At 34.8% G+C, this 22,279-nt stretch overlaps 1 protein-coding gene across 1 annotated transcript in view; it reads left to right on the forward strand.

Annotated features, from left to right (window-relative positions):
* Nucleotides 1–21,700, forward strand: part of LOC130048063 (histone-lysine N-methyltransferase, H3 lysine-79 specific-like) — a 242,555-nt gene extending 220,855 nt beyond the window's left edge. Inside the window, exons 2-3 of the mRNA XM_056144148.1 lie at nucleotides 20,067–21,055; nucleotides 21,649–21,700. Of these exons, the coding sequence (XP_056000123.1) occupies nucleotides 20,148–21,055; nucleotides 21,649–21,700 (960 nt within the window). The 5' untranslated portion in view covers nucleotides 20,067–20,147. The remainder of the gene's footprint in view (nucleotides 1–20,066; nucleotides 21,056–21,648) is intronic.
* Nucleotides 21,701–22,279: the final 579 nt, after the last annotated feature.

The raw sequence follows: 22,279 nt of genomic DNA on the forward strand, positions 1-22,279 counted from the left end.
CTCACAAACCAATCTCTTCCAGTTAGGCATTATGGGATAGCGAATTCTTAGGCCGCGTATACTGTATGACGTCACTGTAGAATGACGAAAAAAACATGTCAAACGTAAACAGTTCAAAACAAGAACGTAAACATTAAAGACTATAATTTGAACAGAGTATCCATACCTTTTAATGATCTTTTGATAATTTTATGTTTAAAATAATATGTTTACGGTGTGACCGTTGGACCGAGTGAAGCATGTAATGTTCATTGGAGTGTCCCAAGTGGTAATCATAATTCCGTTAAGTATAGTAGGTTATGATTCATTTAAAAATATATATTTTTAATGAAATTTTCCTTGCGCTAAAAACCCAGTAACATCTCAATATTAAAGGGGTTTATATGGGGACAACAGTTTTACAGGATCCGCCTATTCATTGAACGCGGGAAATAAAACACAAGGCGACGTAAACTGTGTATTGTGACGTCACATTTAGCCTCAACCATTTTTCTCTTTTTCAAAGCAAACAATTATAAACAACAATAAAACATTCCGTATGCAATGAAAAAGGCCGTTATAAAACTAAACAAAATTAACCAATAAATTCAAAATGGTAAAAATGTAACCGTAATTTTATCATATATTCTTATTTAAAGAAACTCATGAACTCGTTCATCTATTTAGTCGTATTACGGTTTTATATGTAATTATTTGCTAAAACCTGTTACAATGATAATTATACTATTCACTTTGAACAAACTGAGTGTTTAAATTAAGAATTGCACGTCAGAGTCTTCTATTATTGGCATTCAAAATAAAACACGAATAACTGTTGAAGCAGGTAATGAAAAAATAAATGGCGGCGCCCATATGGATCACGAAAATTTCAGTGAACGTATATAGAGATCGTCTCTTTTTCTTTTACTGATTTTGACTTTTTTCTTTTACATACGTGTTACCTTTAGAGCCTTGCTTCGCGGACGGGCCGAGCTTCGCTCGGTAAAATCCATACTTTTATATTAATGCTCTTAATGTCAATATTTTCAAGCTTTTAACTACGAACTACTTCTTTATTGTTATTAATTTTGCCCGAGTGATAATCGCGGACTCACAATATACAAATCTGTATATTGTGCTGCGTCACATAGGAGAGGTCAATCGTAACTACTCAGCTATTTCTGTAACCGCAAATGAACCTCGTATGTGGATCGACGCCATCAGAGTTGGTTGTTACGTATACATAAACGTAACTTTGACGTCACAGTCGTACGTTACACTATGAAACGTGAACTTTCAAATGCATCTAAGATATTATACACATCTAAGGTATTGTACCACTATCAATTTCCACTTACATGTTATGTATTAGAGTGAATAAGACGTTAATGATACCAAAACTGAATCTGTGGTGAAAATATAAATAACATGTTATTCAGGGATTCGGTTCTGGCCTTTTAACTCTCATCCACGGGCGCGCTTCCGGCGAAGAAATGCATCGATTTGATGCAATTCTTGCGCCGATCCACGTCCGAGTCTTCTTACCGGTTACGGAAAAAGACGAGCACGTGATCCGATTGAGGAGAGGTCTGTACATAGGTGACGTAATGAGGCCTCGACGGGGAGTTTAGTCATGAAATAGTCTTACGACGTAACAATCGTAACTACTCGGCTATTTCCGTAATCGCAAATGAACCGGTTACGGAAAAAGACGAGCGCGTGATCCGATTGACGACGTAAGAATGTATTGATGCATTGGGATGTCACAATGCAAGCATGAAAATGTGAGCGTCTTTACTTTTATGGAAAAATGCATACAACATATTATTCACAATCATATCACTTGTATGGACAAAGAAAGTAAAGAGGAGTACAAACTTCTGAATATAAAATAATTTAAAATTCCATTAAATATTTATTCATGTGATTCCATGGTGTGTGATCTTATGACATTGACCTGGTAGTCTGACTTACTTTTAATAAAATTCTGACCCATACAATATGTCCTGAACTATTCAAGATTGATCTTTCATATCTTATATACACATTTCTTATGGCAAGACCTTTCATTTAATGTCAGGTCCTTTGATCTTGTGACATTGAACTCTTAGTTTGACCTACTTTTTAGATAACATAACCTATTAAGTATATCCGGAATTATTTAGGTAGGGTTTTCATATTTTGTGTATAGATTCTTTGGCAAGACCTTGTGACACAATGGTGTTTGATCTTTTGACCTTGGAGTTTGACCTATGTTTGAAAAAAAAAACTATTTAATATCTCCTGAACTATTTCAGATAGGGCTTTCATATTTTCTATGTAAACCTTGTTATACTTTGTTGTTTGACCTAATGACCTTGAACAACGGCAGGTCTAAGATGGCTTCTAGGTGAGCGATGTGGCCTATTGGCCTAGTGGCCTCGTGTTTGACAGCGTACATTTCCCGTTAATTTTTACATTCAGAAACTATCTTTACAATCCAAAGTAAAATATATTGGGTTATAATCCCCCTCTTTTCAAAGTAGTATCGACTGTTAAGGATGTAAGCTTGAACAAGTAAAGGTTGCGTGCGTTGACAGTCCCAACCCACGGTAAGCCCATGTCTTGATCAGGCAATCGAATCGGAGTAATCCGTAGTCAAAGGTAGTATATAAAGAAAGTCTTCACAATTGGCATGCACTGTAACTCGTCAGACAGCATTTTACTCTATGAATTGAACCCGTGTAGAGGAGGACGAACACTTACTACCACCCCCCTCCTTTACGATTAAAGATTGTGAAGTTTGAGTTTTGAGTAAAAATCGTTGTTTACTTTGTTTGTGCGTGCGGGCTTTCCATTTTATTTTCAGATCATTGCACAAAGTTTCCGCCGAACCTGATTTGCTCTCCAACCAAATTGCTTGTGGTTTTGAAATATTTAAACGTAGCCCAGAAATCATTCTAAACATATCAATAACTCTCATATATTCTCTAAGTGATTTTTCACTGTCATCTAACGTTAAAAAAGAGTCGTCCACGTACTGGCCTAATTTATTTTCTTTTCCAGTCACAGTTACACCCTTAATATTTCGATTTTCTTTAAGTGCTTTTGCCAACAATTCTACTGTAATAATAAAGATATATGGTGCCAATGGATCTCCTTGTCTACAGCCTCGTTCAAGACTGAAGGATTTATACAAGTTTCCATTGTTAATTATACAACTGGTACTAGAGGTGTATAGAGTAAGAAACCATTTTACAATAGATTCCCCAAAATTGAAGGACCTGAGTGCCTTTACAATAAAATCCCATTCCAATGAATCAAACGCTATTTCAAAATCTAATAATAATAACAATCCTGACTGATTTTCCTTTTTTAGATAGTCAATCAAATCATACAAAAACGAGTGTTTTCACCAATAAACCGTCCCTTTATAACCCCTTCTGAGAGTCACCTATGATACTTGTTAGTACTTTCTTTAAACGATTTGCTATGGCACTAAAACCAATTTTGTAATCAACATTAATAATGATATTGGTCGCCAATTTTTTATATAGCGTCTATCTTTTTCTTCTTTGCGAATGCAAGTTATTACACCTTGGCATTGAAATTAAAAGACAAATTGCTGATTTTTAAAACAATGCAAAGTGCATCATGAATTGTTGAGTCCAAATCAGTGTAGAAAATGAACTCTAGTTCTTATGTTAAATTTTTATATCAAGTTTTGAAGGAAAAGGAGTTCATAGCCCCACAACTCAAAAGAGAGAAGTGGGAAGCTTATTTCAGTGAAACTATTTCAGAAAAACATGTTGGGAATTTCATTATATGAATACATCTTTATGCACAAAAGAACAAAATTAATTTATTTTCAATATCGTATTCTTATGTGTTATATACATGTAGCTACAAACTCTTTCCTTCGCAAACTTAAACTTGTAGATAATGACTTGTGTTCATTTTGCAAAAATGAAAGAGAAACAGTCACTCATATTTTTTATGACTGGGTGTACGTATCTACCTTCTGGAGAGATTTTGTGAAATGGTACAATGCATTTGTCAAAGGTTATAAAATCACAAAACGAAGTGTGTTACTAGGCAATATTGATGGAAGTTGTTTGGAAAATTTTCTTTTGTTAGCAAAAAAGCACATTTATTACTCCAGATCACGGGACTCAAAACCCAAATTGTCAGATGCAATTAATTTGTTTAAATACTATAGAAATTTAGAAAAATATTGTCAATAAGTATTTCATAGCAAATCCAAAATACTTGGTAAATGGGCATTGTATGATAATATAATGGACAATTAATTTGTTGAAAATCATAATACATTTATATGAAAAATAAAATAATTACTTTTATCTTTGAATGTGTATGTGTATATATGTATGTTTATATGTGTATATATATTTATGTGTGTATGTATATTTTATACATGTATATATCATATATACAATTCACTGTTATTGTTGATACAGAAGGTGCACAGAGTAATTGCAAGTGTGAATGAGCGAATGTAGATTATACAGTTTGAATGTTTGTATGTATAAATGTGTTGAAAATACAAAAATAAAACATTTTTTAGAAAATAGGTAGGTAGGTAGATAGGTATAGGTAGGTAGGTAGATAGGTAAGTAACCCCCTGTCCGATAAACTAAAATTTATTTCATAGTTTGCATAGGAGGGGATGAAAGTGGGGGTGTCCCTCTAGAGCGAGACTTCAAGAGGGTGTTATGGCTCTAGAGTAAGTCTTCCCCCTGGGGGTAAAGTTTATTCTATAGCATGTCTGCTGGGGGAGGCTCACTCTAGAGCCAGACTTCCGCGGGGGAAGGCTGGCTCTGGGGGAAGTCTTGCTCTAGAGTGAGCCTTTCCCCCTGGGGGAAGGCTCACTCTAGAGCCAGACTTCCGGGGGAAGTGTGGCTCTATAACACCGACGTTATCTTGTTTAGAAAAATGTACTAAACGAAAAAAGAAGCAATAATTTCTTCCACTCCCGGAAAAATAAATTACATTTTTTTATATCTTGAATTACTTAATTTGGAGAACTTAATTTTTTCGGAAAACCCTTAAAATAGTACAAATGACTAAATAGGAGACATATTTCAACCCCTATAAAATCTGTAAAATCCAGGAGCTTTCGGGGGCTTCGACTTGGACCCACTAGGGCCACAAAGTGGCGTCCCCCGTAGCCGCAATTCCTGGATCCGCCCCTGATATTTTATACACATTATATCTTATACATGTATTTCATTTGTTTTGTATATTTGTATATGTTTTGTCTTGTTTCATAAATAAAAATCTTGAAACTTAAAAATAAAAAATTAAAACGATTATAACTTGTAAAGCGATTTGAATTAAATCTCTTCCTTGCACTTTTAATATATCAAATAGTTATTAGATACACTATCAATAACAGTGGAAAATTCTCGACGGGACGTATAAAAACATCTTTTCAGTATGTTTACGAAACTTTTTAAAGATATGTCAAGATTAGTCATAAGATATGAATTGCGAAAAAGTTAAGAACTGTGATGTGTGAAGGTCTCATAATTTTCAGTCACTTGGAGCTATTACAGACTTCAGTACACGCTTTCGGAGTTACCCAACAATTGTTTCCCTTTGTTGAACTCTTACGCATGTTGAGACGTAATCACTCGCAATGGGTACAAAAATAAAATAGCTGAAACAAAAATCGATAATCACCATCTTTCTTTGATAAAGGTATGTGTCATGTCAGGAAATATATAATAATTTCATTTTTAATTTCATGGCCTAATTCAAACGAATTATTCTTGATATGGTCGGTTTTATGTATACTAATGGCTGACATAAACAAAAATTACGCTTTTTACGAGGTGACGTAATCAGTCTCGTCGTAATCAGCCTCGTATACAATCGGACCACGCGCTCGTCTTTTTCCGTAACCGGTTACGGAAATAGCCGAGTAGTTACAATTGCCTCGTATAGTCATCGTCTAATTAAAATGGCTGACCAGCCTAGTTACGACGATTTTCATTTTACAAATATGTAATAATGTAATAATTTCTTCAGAAAGTAGATGTTTTATAACGAAGGGAAAACCCTCAGTTTATCAACATTATATTATAAGTTATTCTAAACAAAAATGAAAATCGGTTACATCATATATGCAATGTACATGTAGGTATTCATCCGAAAGCTAGTAACTACACCTGTGTTTTGTGTATGTTGATATCTACAAAAATGTACATATGTAACTCAAGGGGCATTCTGTCATGACAAACTTCACCTTCGATACAATATTTTGATAGATAGGCTCTGTAGAACTAAGATTAAATATGACTGCCTTCACAGCTAGACGCTTAGTTGTTGTTGCTAAGTGAATCATTGCGCGGCTCAGTTGACTTTTATTTTTCCGAATTTATGTACATTTTGATATACGAAGGTTAGTACCTTTGTCTCTTGCATTGAATTATAAGGAATGACTTTAATACTGGGTCATAATATACGAGTATAACCTTCGCGGATTATAAAGCGTAAACTGACCCAAACCAGGTTATACTCGTATAATATGCCCCAAAATTAAAATCATTCCTTAATTATCGAAAATATTTGACTTTTCTTTCGATTGTTCATTTAGTATCATTTCATGTTGTATCCACCAATTTGAAGTACATGTATATGTAGGTCATGTCAGCGTAATTTCAGTTGTATTATATATTACCTACGCAATGACACTGATTGTTGTGCCGATCTTGCTATTACGGAACAAAGCAGAAAAGCGCGTCACTTGGGAACAATCTTAAAATCTTTAAAAAATCATACAGGGGGGGGGGGGGGGTTAAAAATTCTTAGCTGTAGAAACAAAATAAAACAATTTATGTTATTGTACACTTATGGATGTATTTAGGTAGTAGAGCAAATGTAAAGAAAAACAATTGTTCAGCTTGTGCATGGTGTATATACATGTACTTGTATCAATAAAATTGTACAGATTTTCAATTTGACATAAAATGTAAAAGTGATCGAGAGCTCATAAATTCAATAGTACATTTCTTATTGATAAATAAGAATTATAAAAAAAAGCCCTGGATAATGTTTTACAAGAATTACTATTTAAAAGGTGCATACATGTATTGATTATCAGGGGGAAAGTGGATTTAAAATACGAGTGAATTCAAGAGATGAAACGTCACATTATTTACAAGGAGTGAAAAATTCAAGAGATGAAACATTGATATAATTTGCAAGGGTTGAACAATAAATTATTCAAGGTATGAAACATTAATCAAAATGATTTCTAATTACAGGGCGGGACCAAACTTGGTATATAGTGTTTATGCGTAAAACATTTAAATGATATTCTCTTTAACATTATTGATACTAAATTGAAACTAAATGGACAATTTGAAGGAGAGGTAACCTTTTATCAAAACTGTAACTTTGATTGATCGAGATTTAACGTTGTATTGGCAATATTTTAGCCATTTATGGTGGCTAACTAAACAGAATATGATCGCTTTTGAAGAGTGTTGGAGCAGCATAGGAATTAAACAGAATAGATATACAGTATCTTGAACATAGCATTAATATCTTTGTGACATTTTGCATCGTTCGTCACCTCGTATCAGTACTTTGATATAATTTGTATCGTTATCTACATAAAGAATATATAAGACATGTATATCTTGAACCCACCCATGTTCAGTACAATACTAAACGTACCTTAATCACAGAAGAGTTGATATCTCGAAAATTGCAAAGATATGAATTGTTGTAAGAAAGTCAACTCCAAAATGATATCTAATATTGCACATTCTACATGTTGTAATTTACAACAAGCTTATAGATTAGACTGCTAGCGCGATATATATCATCTACTATGCAAGTAGAGGTCGTAAGAACTGTTTAATTAATTGTAAAATGTGTATCATAGTAATTTAAATTACTTAAAATTCATAAATTTTTAAAGACCTTTATTTACTGCAAGTTATGTTTGGGAATTTAATTTATCGGCTGGTTTGCATTAAAATACTGGGTAGAAAGATAGACTATTCCATAAAGAGGTAATAGTTTAAGAAGTCGGGATAGTCAGCCTACATTGTAATACAAATGATAGAAATTGCTAAATGACATTTAACCCTTATAAATGCGATGGCATTCGAATTCACAGAAAAGGAAAATCGTCCAGGGAAACTACATTATCCACAACCAGGTCTTGAATATGACCTCAGTGAAGCGATCGCTGAGAGTGAATATCATGTATTTATCCCAAAACAGCATGCTAAATCTTTGACCCGGTTCTAAGTGTCCGATCCGGTTCTTGATAACCGAATCTCCAGTATGGTATTTAAAACATAGCAAGTGTTTATCAGCGAGTTCATCATGTAAACCAAATAAATATTTTTAGGCTACTTCTAGTCTGGTTCCCGATCCCACTAGTCATTGATCACTCGTTTTGGGGACCACAGAACGAGTGATCCAAAAGTGACGGGGGCAGGGACCAGACTACATGTGACAATATCAATATATAGAACCCATGTACTATATATTTAGCCCGCAAACTTTAAATCAGATAGCTACATGTAAATTGTTTTAAAACATTTACATTACTTGTGTAAAAAGTTTTCATCATCAGGAATTTAACTGTAAGATAAAATTCGAGACTAATGTTCTATATTACACCAAGAATGCCACAGTTTGGCGTCCAAGCATGCGCATTAGCTGCAAAAACACTACCGTATATCGCCCGAGGGCGACAACAAACATTCTGTTTAGTGATACAGTACCAGGGTCAGGGCCTTAGTAAAGGATGACGTAAAACAGCTATTAGAGTCGGCCCCTTTTTCCTTGGTCAATAATAGCAATTCTACTGTACATGTACAAATGTTAAAATTCTATGCATACAGTCCCTGAAACGTTCTTCTTTCCCACTTGAACGGTGAGCGAACGGTGAACGCACGGTGAGCGAACGGTGAACGAACGCAGAGCGAACGGTGAACGCAATTTGGTGAACGGTGAGCGAACGCAGAGCGCAAAGTGAACGATGAACGAAGGCTGAGCGCACGCTGTACGCAAAATGATCTATTTACTCGGAATGTTTCGGATTTTTCCTTGGGATTTTACTTATTTCATAATCAAGTAATAAAATACATGTACATGTAAAACTTATACGGTACCAATTTTGATGCACCAGATGCGCATTTCGACAAATAATGTCTCTTCAGTGATGCTCAACCGAAATCTTTGATACATGTATATTTCATCAATTAATAAAAAAAAAATAGATAAACCGGAATCGTGAAACAGCATATTTTACAGTTCTGGATATATTCAATGTAATATATTTTTGTACAAGTACCGAGTATACATGTAAACTATATATTTCATGAAATTATCGCAAATTGTACATTAATACTCGCAACAGTCATACACAAACAAAAGCAAATTTCGTATGTACATTGTGTATACCATTACATGTACAGATACATTTAATGCATGGGTATAATATATAAACAATGCATGTGAAAAGGAAAACACTATAGTCCACATTTGTAGTGACATCCAGAATTAACAGATGTTCATGTATGGCTTCAAACTTTACGAGGTCGATCGTTCGGGATACCTGTAATTAACAAACACCCCCGAAAGGAGTCAAGATAGATGCAGTAAACAAACAATACGGACGGTATACCCTGTGTCAACACATCAACACTCCTAACAGTATTAAATATTCCTACTTACATTTAATTTGTGTCATTCATTTGCCGCTGCTACATCGACCCGAGGAAATAATCAGTACAAAACTTTCTATTTTTATTACTGATGTGACCATAGATTGCAGTTAGATCGTGCAATATTTGTATACATTTGATGTAGATAAAATTGTTTATTATACTGAATTACCCGTAGAATGTTTAAAGGCTAATGCAGAATCGTACCAGATAAACAATCACATCTTTGCATTAAGGACAAATGTTACAAAAGTTTCAAATTTGGCAAGAGTAGTAAATATCAGTTTATTGACAAGGTCTTTCATAAATATAGGCGTAAAAATAGCTATAGGCCAATCCGAAAACATGAGTTATATTTCCTTGATCCGGAACGTAGTGCCCTTGCGTAACAGTAGTTTAAGACTTCCGGGTAGTACATTCGAGAAGCGTCATTATCAACAGTGCAGAAGGCCGCAAAGATATTGCTGTATGATTTTACAGTAATCACGCCAACAAATATGTTAGTTAACGTTAATAAAAAATCTCAATGCATAGGTTTACTTCATACACGTGAAAATAACCAACTTTGCATGTGAAAATAATAGAAAATTAATGTTGTAAGTAGAGGAGGACCCCCCCCCCCTCCCCAATAGAATGTTCTATCGTTAAAGTGATGTAATTTCCTACGGCGGGCCTGTCATGAGACGCAGTTAGATTATTCTAACTACCCTTCCCCCTCCCACTTTCCAGGTTTTCACGTGTTTTATGACTGAAATTACATGTAGTATATATTATAATTGCATACATTTCATCAGGATCTTTAGCCCGTGTTTCAATAGTCAGATTTATAATAAAATATCAGAAGTTCCTTGTTCAATATCAATGTAGTACATTCAGCGATAACAGTTCTGCAACGATGGACGTCTAGGTATGTCGGACTGACACCTCTGGATTTTGAAAATGTCCAACTCTTTGATTGGCGAGTAAAATTTATCCCAGCCTGTACTTGTAAGTGAGAGTCCACTGACAGATTTCCAGCTGACTACTCACAAATTTTATACAGTTTCAAATACAAGTATAACCATAAAGAAATTCGTCGTCAGAAACCATCTTTAAACTGACATTTACACATACAATTGTTTTGAAAATAAAATAACTTATAATTGAACGCCCTGAATTTATAGTCGACAAGAGTGTGTACCTGTAAATACAGCCATTTGGGGTAAAATATTTGGAGTTTTACTCAAATTATTTTGTAAATTTGTGGCGAAAAGGGGGATCTAAATCTGTCATTGCAATTTCTGTTATGACACGATACGTGCCTATATATAATCACTTACATTTCAAGGGGGCTAAAACGAATAAAAGAGGGAATATACAGAGACGTAAAAAGCATTCTATTGGGGGTTAAACTTACCTTCCCCCAGAAAGTACATTTGAAAATATACCCCCCCCCCCCCGGATCACACAGGTCTATGAAAAATAATTTATATCAATCGAGCAATATTGAATAAAATTAATTAATTTTTTTAAATTTAATTACCTATTTTTCTGCATTTTAAACATATCAGTTGATAATTTAAAACAATTCCAGCCTCATGCTGCAGTGTACAAATGATTTGCACACAGAATGAACACGTCCAGGTACTTTGGAGAAAGTTACCCAAACATTGCGATCTGGTTTATTTTTAAAAGAATCAATTGGTAGTGGTGGAATAAGTTTAGCCCTGATAAAACAATGAGAGCGTTGATTTCCTAATTTAATTGATTTTTTTTTTTTTTGGAGAGGGGGGGGGGGGGGGCATGTTATGCAAGATCTTTGCACGTGTCGATCCTCGTAAAAACCCGAGCTTTGAGATGATGAGATGCCATCATCTCTTGAGAATCAGAAGTTCTGTTCTGATTTCATACAAAATAATTATGTCAGTCGTTATTGGAGACATATGTAAACAAATGAATGTCTGCATGATTTCCAATTCAGTTTTTACCCCCCCCCCCCCCCCCCCCCCCCCCGAAAAATCACAGCCGACTCGATCAAGAAATTCGTTTTTGTTTCCATTAACATTTTCTTACTCTCTCGTACAAATGATTTCAACTGTTTACGATTTTGAACAACACCCATACTAATATAACTCTTATAATTTTTGCGCAGTCTGAGTGTGTTTCTATCCGGAAGTTGTCATTCACACTAAATGTAAGAATACAAAGAGAGATAACTCACGTTTTCGGAAAGGCCTATAAATATAGACGTAAAAATAGCTATAGTCAGAATGTCAAACTGTTATAGCTATTTTTACGCCTATATTTATGAAAGACCTTGTCAATAAACTGATATTTACTACTCTTGCCAAATTTGAAACTTTTGTAACATTTGTCCTTAATGCAAAGATGTGATTGTTTATCTGGTACGATTCTGCATTAGCCTTTAAACATTCTACGGGTAGTTCAGTATAATAAACAGTTTTATCTACATCCAATGTATACAAATATTGCACGATCTAACTGCAATCTATGGTCACATCAGTAATAAAAATAGAAAGTTTTGTACTGATTATTTCCTCGGTTCGATGTAGCAGCGGCAAATGAATGACACAAAATGTAAGTAGGAATATTCAATACTGTTAGGAGTCTTGAGGTATTGTACCGTATGTACGTGTCAGAATGTCAAACTGTTATAGCTATTTTTTCGCCTATATTTATGAAAGACCTTGTCAATAAACTGATATTTACTACTCTTGCCAAATTTGAAACTTTTGTAACATTTGTCCTTAATGCAAAGATGTGATTGTTTATCTGGTACGATTCTGCATTAGCCTTTAAACATTCTACGGGTAGTTCAGTATAATAAACAGTTTTATCTACAGCAAATGTATACAAATATTGCACGATCTTACTGCAATCTATGGTCACATCAGTAATAAAAATAGAAAGTTTTGTACTGATTATTTCCTCGGTTCGATGTAGCAGCGGCAAATGAATGATACCTGTGTCAACACCTCAAGACTCCTAACAGTATTGAATATTCCTACTTACATTTAATTTGTGTCATTCATTTGCCGCTGCTACATCGAACCGAGGAAATAATCAGTACAAAACTTTCTATTTTTATTACTGATGTGACCATAGATTGCAGTAAGATCGTGCAATATTTGTATACATTTGCTGTAGATAAAACTGTTTATTATACTGAACTACCCGTAGAATGTTTAAAGGCTAATGCAGAATCGTACCAGATAAACAATCACATCTTTGCATTAAGGACAAATGTTACAAAAGTTTCAAATTTGGCAAGAGTAGTTAATATCAGTTTATTGACAAGGTCTTTCATAAATATAGGCGTAAAAATAGCTATAACAGTTTGACATTCTGACACGTACATGTACATACGGTACAATGTGGTATACGGACAGAAAGTCACAGGACAAAAAGACACAGGACAAAAAGTCACAAAATCCGTAGGACAAAAAGTCACAAGAGAAAAAGTCACAATGATGACTTTTGATTAGATAGGATAAAAAGTAACAAGACAAAAAGTCACAGGACAAAACGTCACTGGACAAAAAGTCACAGATATGCTCACTAAAGCTGTTGTTCAGGCACCAGACATTTCTTACAGTGGATGGTAGGTAGAAGGGAATACATGTCTTCATTCTTATTGGTGTTTGTTTTGCCACATTTAGCACTTTCAGTTCATAATTAGATGTTCATTATTAGATAATACGAAAGGGAAAATCATTAACTTGTTTATATAGCAATTAATATGTCTTACGGCGTGACCGTGTTTGAGGGCGAAGCAAAAAATATTGGCATTAGTATCTAGATCCATAACAGGACAGAACATATCTCGAAAAATTAGCACCTAACGTGTGAGGACAGAGCTCAATCAAAGTATGCTAATTTTAGACATTTTTGATCCGCCTATTTATTGAACGCAGGAAACGCTATGCAACTGATGTAAACAGTGCATTGTGACGTCATATTCAGCGTCGGTGTTTAGCAAATACACAAACATAGGGAGACGTTGCATTGTACAATCGCGTTTTAAATCGAGGAGTGGTTATTATATGATTAAAAAAATAAGATTTACATGCTTTTACGGATTTCATGTAACATCTCAGAACGACGTTAACTTGGGTACACGATATTCAAAATGGAGAAATACATGTCCACGTGCTAATCGGATCACGCGCTCGTCCTTTTCCGTAACCGGTAAGAAGACTCGGACGTGGATCGGCGCAAAAATTGCATCAAATCGATGCATTTCTTCGCCGGAAACGCGCCCGTGGATGAGTGTTAAAAGGCCAGAACCGAATCCCAGAATAATATGTTATTTATATTTTCACCACGGATTCAGTTTTGGTATCATTAACGTCTTATTCACTCTAATACATAACATGTAAGTGGAAATTGATAGTGGTACAATACCTTAGATGTGTATAATATCTTGGATGTATTTGAAAGTTCCCGTTTCATAGTGTAACGTACGACTGTGACGTCAAAGTTACGTTTACGCATACGTAGCAACCAACTCTGATGGCGTCGATCCACATACGAGGTTCATTTGCGGTTACGGAAATAGCCGAGTAGTTACGATTGGTCCAAGCGCATGTATTCGAATCGACGCCATTGGTACCAAACTTTTCAAGTTCCATAGGTATGGTTTAATTTTTCATTATTTTCCTATATTTTCCTTTTAAACATGTATATACGTGTTACCTATAGGGAGAGCTCCGCTCTCACGGCCCTTCGGGCCGTGAGAGGGCTTCGCCCTCTATTATATGACAGTTCATTTACTTCTTGTTTTGACAATAATCTAGAATGAAAGGAAGCCAACCATAATTCTGCCATCAGATTTTGTTCTGGCAATCATTAATATGTAGTATACTAAACCAAATGATCATGAAGCTTATTTTTATTTAATCTCTTTTTAAAAATCAAAATAATATTTTACAATAAATATGATAAAAGGAATAACAATTTTATGATTATTATTAAAATCTCATAGAAAATATAAATTTTACATATATATTTTCTTAAACTTTACAAAAAGAACAGATATGTTTTAATATATATATATATATATAAAATCAATACTTTTTATTTTCTCATAAACTGTGACTTTTTGTCCTGTGAGTTTTTGTCCTGTGAGTTTTTGTCCTGTGACATTTTGTCCTACTTTCATAAAATTTCTTATTGTGACTTTTTTTTGTCCATGGTCATTTTGTCCGTGACTTTTTGTCTGTGACTTTTTTGTCCTGTGACTTTCTGTCCTACATCCTACAATGTACATTATGTAGCATCGTTTGTTTGTTTTTATTTTTCAAAGTAGGGGGGGGGTGACTTGTTTAAAATTCTTGTCAAGCAATGCAAAATAATTATAATAATTTGTGCCCCAACTTGTAAATGCTAAATCGTGAACACAGGGGAAGAGGTTTTCATTACCTGAAACTGCCTTATTTTTTGTACTTGGGTTAAATTCATAACGACAAGCTCTTATATTCGTCTCTCATTTAGAATTGTTTTTAACAAAAGCTCATTCACAGTGGATAATCCTGACATTTGTACTTCAAAATTAAATTTCTGATATAGTAAGAAAGTATCCTTCCACTCTTACGCACACGTTCAATTTTCATTTTCGCCTTGCTATCAAGATTGGTCCTTTCACTTTGGTGTTCCGAATGACAATGAAAAGACTGAACGATGAACGAACGGTGAGCGCACGCTAGACGCTTTGTGAACGGTGAACGAACGGTGAGCGCACGCTGAACGCAAAACTGTGAACGGAGAGCGCACGGTGAACGCATGCTGAACGAACGGTGAACGCACGGTGAGCGAACGGAAAAATGGTAAAGTACATGTAGAACGTTTCAGGGACTGAAACTGTACACGCCACAGACGATGGTTTCTGAATAGTTTTAATTGTTCCCTTTGTTGTTGGTCAGGAGGGATGCCGATATATCGATTGACTTCCAAACCCTTTAACAAGCAGTTTTCGTCATGGTACTCCTTCATGAATAATGGTAAAGAAAGTGGGCGAAGACAACATTCAATATAGGAATAGGAATATATCTCGTGCTTTCCCCGTCACAAATCACGTGACATTATCTAATTGTGTTGAAATCACGATATTTGTTATCAAATGGAAGCTATGCATGGTTTATACTTAATACATACATGTATATGCTGCATATGTGATCGATATTTTTGAATGCATGTTATTTATTCGATGTGATGAAAGGTGATGATACTGCTAATGTATGTACCTAAATACTTTATCAGCACAATTCTTATTGTTATTCAAATAATTTTTACAACTAAAAACGGGAATTATATGTAGAACTATTAACCGTCAACATACATGTATGTTTCGTTTCCTTCAAACCATTTATTATATTGTAATGTACTAAATATCTGTCACAAGTGCTCACAAATAATAAAAATCCTCCTCTGATTTTCTTAGGTTCTTGATCGAATTTGCCTTGAAGCAAACTATCATAAATACATGTAGCTGGGCTCGTATGATTATTTATGAAAATACCTTTTTTATTTCTATATCTAAAAAGTACGTGTTGTGACAATACATGTACATTATACGGGTAAGTCTTTCTTTTTTGGCTGATTATATTACAGGCCAGGTAGAATAATGAACCCAAAGATCTGCATGTAATGTGTAAACTTTTGATAAAGAAAATAAAATCATACTAGTGCATTCCACTTTGTTATACAATGTAAACAATGGAAATATATAAGTATTTGTTAGAAAATTAGATTCAGAAGCATCAACTTTTTTCTGATAACTACACATGTACATATATAACTAAATACAATTTCTCAACATTTAGCGATTGGTAAATAAATTACTTATATACACTCAGTTTAAAGTACATGATGTTGGAAGGCGTGTTTATGTTCCCAAATTTGGACAATACATCCAAATCGCGCGATATCGTCTTTTATATAGAGCGAACTACTTCGGGTAGGTCATTGAGTTCAAAGAGGTAGTTCTCGTAAATGTTTTGTCAATCTTCATTTTAAAATATCATTGATATGAGCTACAATACGCAAATTACGAGTTATCAGCTCTTCTGTGATGGAGGTACGTTTAGTGTTCTATTGAACGCTTGAATGGGTACAAGATCTATATATATATATATATATATATATATATATATATATATATATACTATAGACTAGCTATGTAAATAAGGATAAAGGTTATGAAAGCGTAAATTTTGTTTATACCAGCTGTTGGTATACATTAAACTGACCATATCAAGAATATTTGTTTGAATTAGGCCATTAAATTAAATAAGAAATCTATTTTTTATTTCCTCTTCTGCAAGAGTGATACTTTAATCAAGAAAGATGGTGTTAATTAATGAATACTCATAAACTTACTAAAATTGTGTGTCTCAGCAGTTTGGGTGGTTGCATGATGTCTGGTAAACAGCAATATATGAAGACAACGATGAACATTTGTACCCACCGCGTGTGCACGAAAATACATTTTGCGTCTCACTGTGCGTAAGAGTTCAACAAAGGGAAAGAACTATTGGGCAACTCAGAAATTGCGTATTATCGCCATACGAAGTTTTTAACAATACACAAGCACAACCTAAATTATTTAACTGTACATACTATACATATATTTCCTGATCAGTAAAAGTATGGGCAGGACCAAATTCCTATGAGAATTACAGCTAGTGTGGAAACCCCAAGCTTAAACTTTTATCGTGTAGCATCCCCACCCCCTGTCTATACACAGTAAGAAGCGGATGAGCACCCCAAGTTAACTTTCTAACAAACAAATATTCTTATTGCAATATAAACATATAATTTAATTTTTAATGTATCCTTGTCTCTGATTGGTCAAATTCCAATTGAGGAACGCAGGTTATTTTTGTATAACCTGGTTTGGTACATATTCAGTTTACGCTTTTTTATAATCCGCGAAGCGGATTATAAAGCGTAAACAGACCCAAACCAGGTTATGCTCGTATAATTTGCTCCAGAATTAAAGTCATTCCTTGAATAATGATTGGTAAAAAGAAAACTTTACTATTTATCTTGAATTATCACTCGATATATTGCCCCCCCCCCCCCCCCACCTCCCCGTTTTTATGCCACCCCCGTTTACTGCCTCTTAATCCAAAAGAACAGATGAAAGGTGAAGATAACGAACAGTGCAATGCCACCCCCCGTTTACTGCCTTTTAATCCAAAAGAACAGATGAAAGGTAAAGATAACGAACAGTGGAATGATACTGGAAATTTAAGCCGGTTTTGATGATTATTTTGATTTTTTTTTACATACTAAACACAAAATTTTTGAAGCGTTTCAAATTTGGGAATTTTAAAAAGCGGGTTTTGTTTATTTATTATTTTTCTGATAGTTTATTTATTTTTTGTTATTAAGAATTCAAATGAATATGTTCCAACTATATACTTATGACTATCAAATATCACTGATAGTGTAGAAATATCTAACGTATGAAGATAGGGTGTATTGCAGTGGATTTTTTTTAAAGTGGTCACGATGAAAATGATTGTAATTGTTGAATGGGCGGTGATCTTAGAGCTTGATGCAAAATAATTCCCTCCTTGCTACACACAAAATATTACTTGGTTTGATTTCACATTCAAAATAATAAAAGAATGAGAGAACTACTGAAGCATGATATCACTATATTACATTTAGTTAATTCCCTGTATAATTTATATATTAAACATTGGGTGACAATATATAAGTTTTAGAATCATTGGTTGAGAAATTTCACACACACACACACACACACACACACACACACAGAGAGAGAGAGAGAGAGAGAGAGAGAGAGATAGAGAGAGAGAGAGAGAATTAAAAACCGTATATAGTTTAGTTTTCTGATTCTAGCTGTGATGGCGTAAAAATTTGAATTAAGAATATTGAGAAAAAAAACAACAACAGAAAACCAAACAGTATGCCCGTGTATTAAAGAAATTATACGTTTTAGGTATATAATGATTATTGAAATCCTTCATTATTATTATCAACATAATGTAATCATATTGTAAGTATCAAAATTTCGTTCTGTCTAAATTCCTTCTAAATTTACAACATTTCTACCAGGTTTTCCGTTTCGGGTACTGTATATATCTATCTATCTATCTATCTATCTATCTATATATATATATATATATATACAACCTGCGGGAAATCTAATTTTCTAGCAGCATGTAACCGACGCGCTACACCGCTTGACCGTCTAGGCTAGTCTTAAAAATAAGCTTGCTTTTGATGACGATGGAATTCTCGCCACGCTGTCACTCGCTACAGATCATTGAGAATGGAAATGGAATACAGTTATTTCACGTACATTCAAGAAGGCATGCTACACCAGAGAAATTTGATATGGATGAAAAGTGGAGGATATATACAACAATATTTTGAAATTGAAAACTTTCAAATTTACTTTATTTAGTCAAACAATGCAGTTTTAGCAATCTGAATAAAATCCAAACCCCCCTGCTGGACTCATGCCCACGATCTACAGTTCAGCAGTCGAAGTACTAACCTACTGAGCTACTCACCTAGGCAATGTTTTTCTTTAAATGAATAGACAAATATTGCTGATATTTATATTTTCATCCATGTTTTAGAAGGAAGTCAGCCATTATGAGGATGTAGAGTACCTCCTTAAGAGGGTGCGTGCGTGTGAAATGTTTTATTGAATCTTTTCACGTGTTTCTGTCTTTCAAAACAGTAATTCAAGCAGAACTCATCTACCTTCATTTCGGCCTTTAAAAGTTTTCAAATCATATCCATTGTTGAATTGTTCCATATATTTGCACGTGATTTATATATTCCTAAACATTTAGTTGTAAATTCAAATCACCGTACGACTTATCATATCGGGCTAACGGCGGTTGACCACTTCTCTTAAGCACCCGAACCCACCTCTGGTGTTTCCAAGGGTTCAGTCGGCTTTTCATTTATATTTTTATCAATATTTTTTCTCTCGCTTGTCTGATTGATTGATTGAATATTGTTTAACATCCCTCGAGAATATTTCACTCATATGGAGACGTCACCACTGTCGGTGAAGGGTTACAAAATTTAAGTCTATTTTCGGCGCTTATGGCCATTGAGCAGGGAGGCATCTTTATCGTGCCACACCTGCTGTGACACGGGACCTCGGTTTTTACGGTCTCATTCGAAGGACCGCCCCCATTTAGTCGCCTCTTACGACAAGCAAGGGGGTACTGAGGACCTTTTCTAACCCGGATCCCCTTGGACGTATCGAATTGTTCGTGCCATTGAATACAACTTCTAAACATTCAAGGGGAAAATAGTGTTGATCACTATCTTTTTTTCCCTTCATTTTTTATTTTATTTATTTTACTACATATACGTATTATGAAAGATTTATTTTTTCAGAACATTTTGCCTTGAGGAAGGATATGATAGGATTTGGCAACGTTTGTTCATCTTGGTTAACGTACATCAGCAAGTTTTGAAATGGGCAACAGTCAGTGCATAGATTGTACAAAAGATGTCCCAAAACGGGTCAGGATATTTGACGCAGGGTTTACCAACTATGGCAGAAGGTTTTACAAATGGTGCACTGGTTACCAGTGGATCAGGGTGGGGAATGACTACCTATGCCAGGCTTGTTTAAGGAAACGGGAAATAGTAGAAAAGGAAAGAGAAATAGCATTACAAAGAGAAAAACAACGACAACAGCAAGAAAAGCAGAAACAACTAAGGAAACAACGAGAGGAATGCGCTAGAATAGAGAGAGAAGCAATGAGAAAACAAGAATTGGAAGCAGAAAGATGTCGTCAGGAGGAACGTGTGAGAATGGAAAGAGAAGCGAAGAGAAAACAAGAGCTAGAGGCAGAGAGACGTCGTCAGGAGGAACATGTGAGAATAGAAAGACAAGCAAAGAGAAAACAAGAATTGGAAGCAGAGAGATGTCGTAAGGAGGAACGTGCGAGAATAGAAAGAGAAGAGAAGAGAAAACAACAACTAGAAGCACATGAGTGTCAATCTAAAGAATCTTTATTTAACAAGAGAATAAACAGACGGAAACATACCTCTATAACCGGTGTAGAACACCACGTTAGTAAAGTTATAATTGCTCTAAATAACGCCTTTTTAAACAACAAAATGAGCCGTGACACAAAATATCATTCTGCAAACTGTGATTCAGGGGAAAATAACTTCTCTCATTCTTCTTCCTTTGATGTTGATCCGATGTACCTCGGCAATCCGACTTCTATCTTGGGTACTCTTTTTGAAAGATTACGGTTAACTAAAGAACTCGATAACGATGCAAACGTGTTCATAAATGGGGAAGACAACGATGTCTTAAGGGAACTCCAGGTGAAGGGAGCTCTGGATGATACTCTGCTAGAGACTATCGGGTGTGTGCTTTCAAAATATGATGATATAAAAGGGAAATTTCTCCCCCTTCCAATAGGTCACAAAATGAAATTGAAAAACATATTAAAAGGACAAAATGCAGTACATTGCATTAATGACGTTGATCTTGCAATGTGTATAGGAGAACTTTGCATGACTGTTAAACGAGTAAAAGCCTACTGGCCGAGAAACACTCAGGTCATTTCCTTATCCATTTTGATAAAATCATTCCTCCGAGGTAAATTATTAGAGATAAAGACAGGAGAAGGAAAGACGTGTATCATTGCTATGTTTTCAGCATTTTTAGCACTTTCTGACTTCTTTGTTGATGTTGTTTCAAGTTCTTCAATTTTGGCTGTACGAGATTCGAAAGAATGGGAAAGCTTTTATCAACTCCTTTCAGTTACTGTTGATTGCAATCTCTTGCCAAATGATAACGATGGGCGCAAGGAGTGTTATCGAAAACACATTGTTTACGGCACGGTTGGGTCATTTGCTTCAGACATTCTGCGAGAAGAATTTTTGATGGAAAAAGTAAGAGGAGATAGAAAATTGCAGATTGTGATCGTTGATGAAGTTGATTGCATGCTTTTAGATCAAGGCATCAATTCCACATACCTCTCAAATTCTATCCCTGGTTTGCATAGTCTTGAACCTGTTATTCTAATGATCTGGGTACAAGTAATCAGACATCCTGTTCTCCACTCTGAAGAAGGCGATGAATTTTTTTGTGGAATTATACAACCCTTTTATTTACCTTTTTGTCGGATATCTGAATCGTTATCTGACCCGTTACACATTCTGGAAATTCTGGAGTCGAATAAACTGTTACGCTCCGGTTTTACAGAACGTTTACAAGAGGAAGATTTGGAAAATTTGAAAGCTTTTAAACATGGAAACCAAAGAACAAATTCGGAAGATAGTGTAATGAAGTATGTCGACGAAGACTGTATCTTGGCTTGTCTGGGTTTTATGGAAAATGTTTTTGATATACAGTTTGAACCTTACAAAATGATTGACGAAAATACGATATCAATGTGCAAATTTGACTCCAAACATAAAGATTGTGAAAAATTACAATTATTGATAACGAATCAAGGATATGTTTGTCCATTGTTTGATAGTAGAAATAAAGTATACGAAACAATCAAGGAAAACGTCCAAGAAAAACTTTCAAGTACTGATAGCGAAAACACGTACAAAATACCGGCACATTTATGTAAATT

Source organism: Ostrea edulis, chromosome 1 (genome assembly GCF_947568905.1).
Source record: "Ostrea edulis chromosome 1, xbOstEdul1.1, whole genome shotgun sequence".
Lineage (NCBI taxonomy): Eukaryota > Metazoa > Mollusca > Bivalvia > Ostreida > Ostreidae > Ostrea > Ostrea edulis.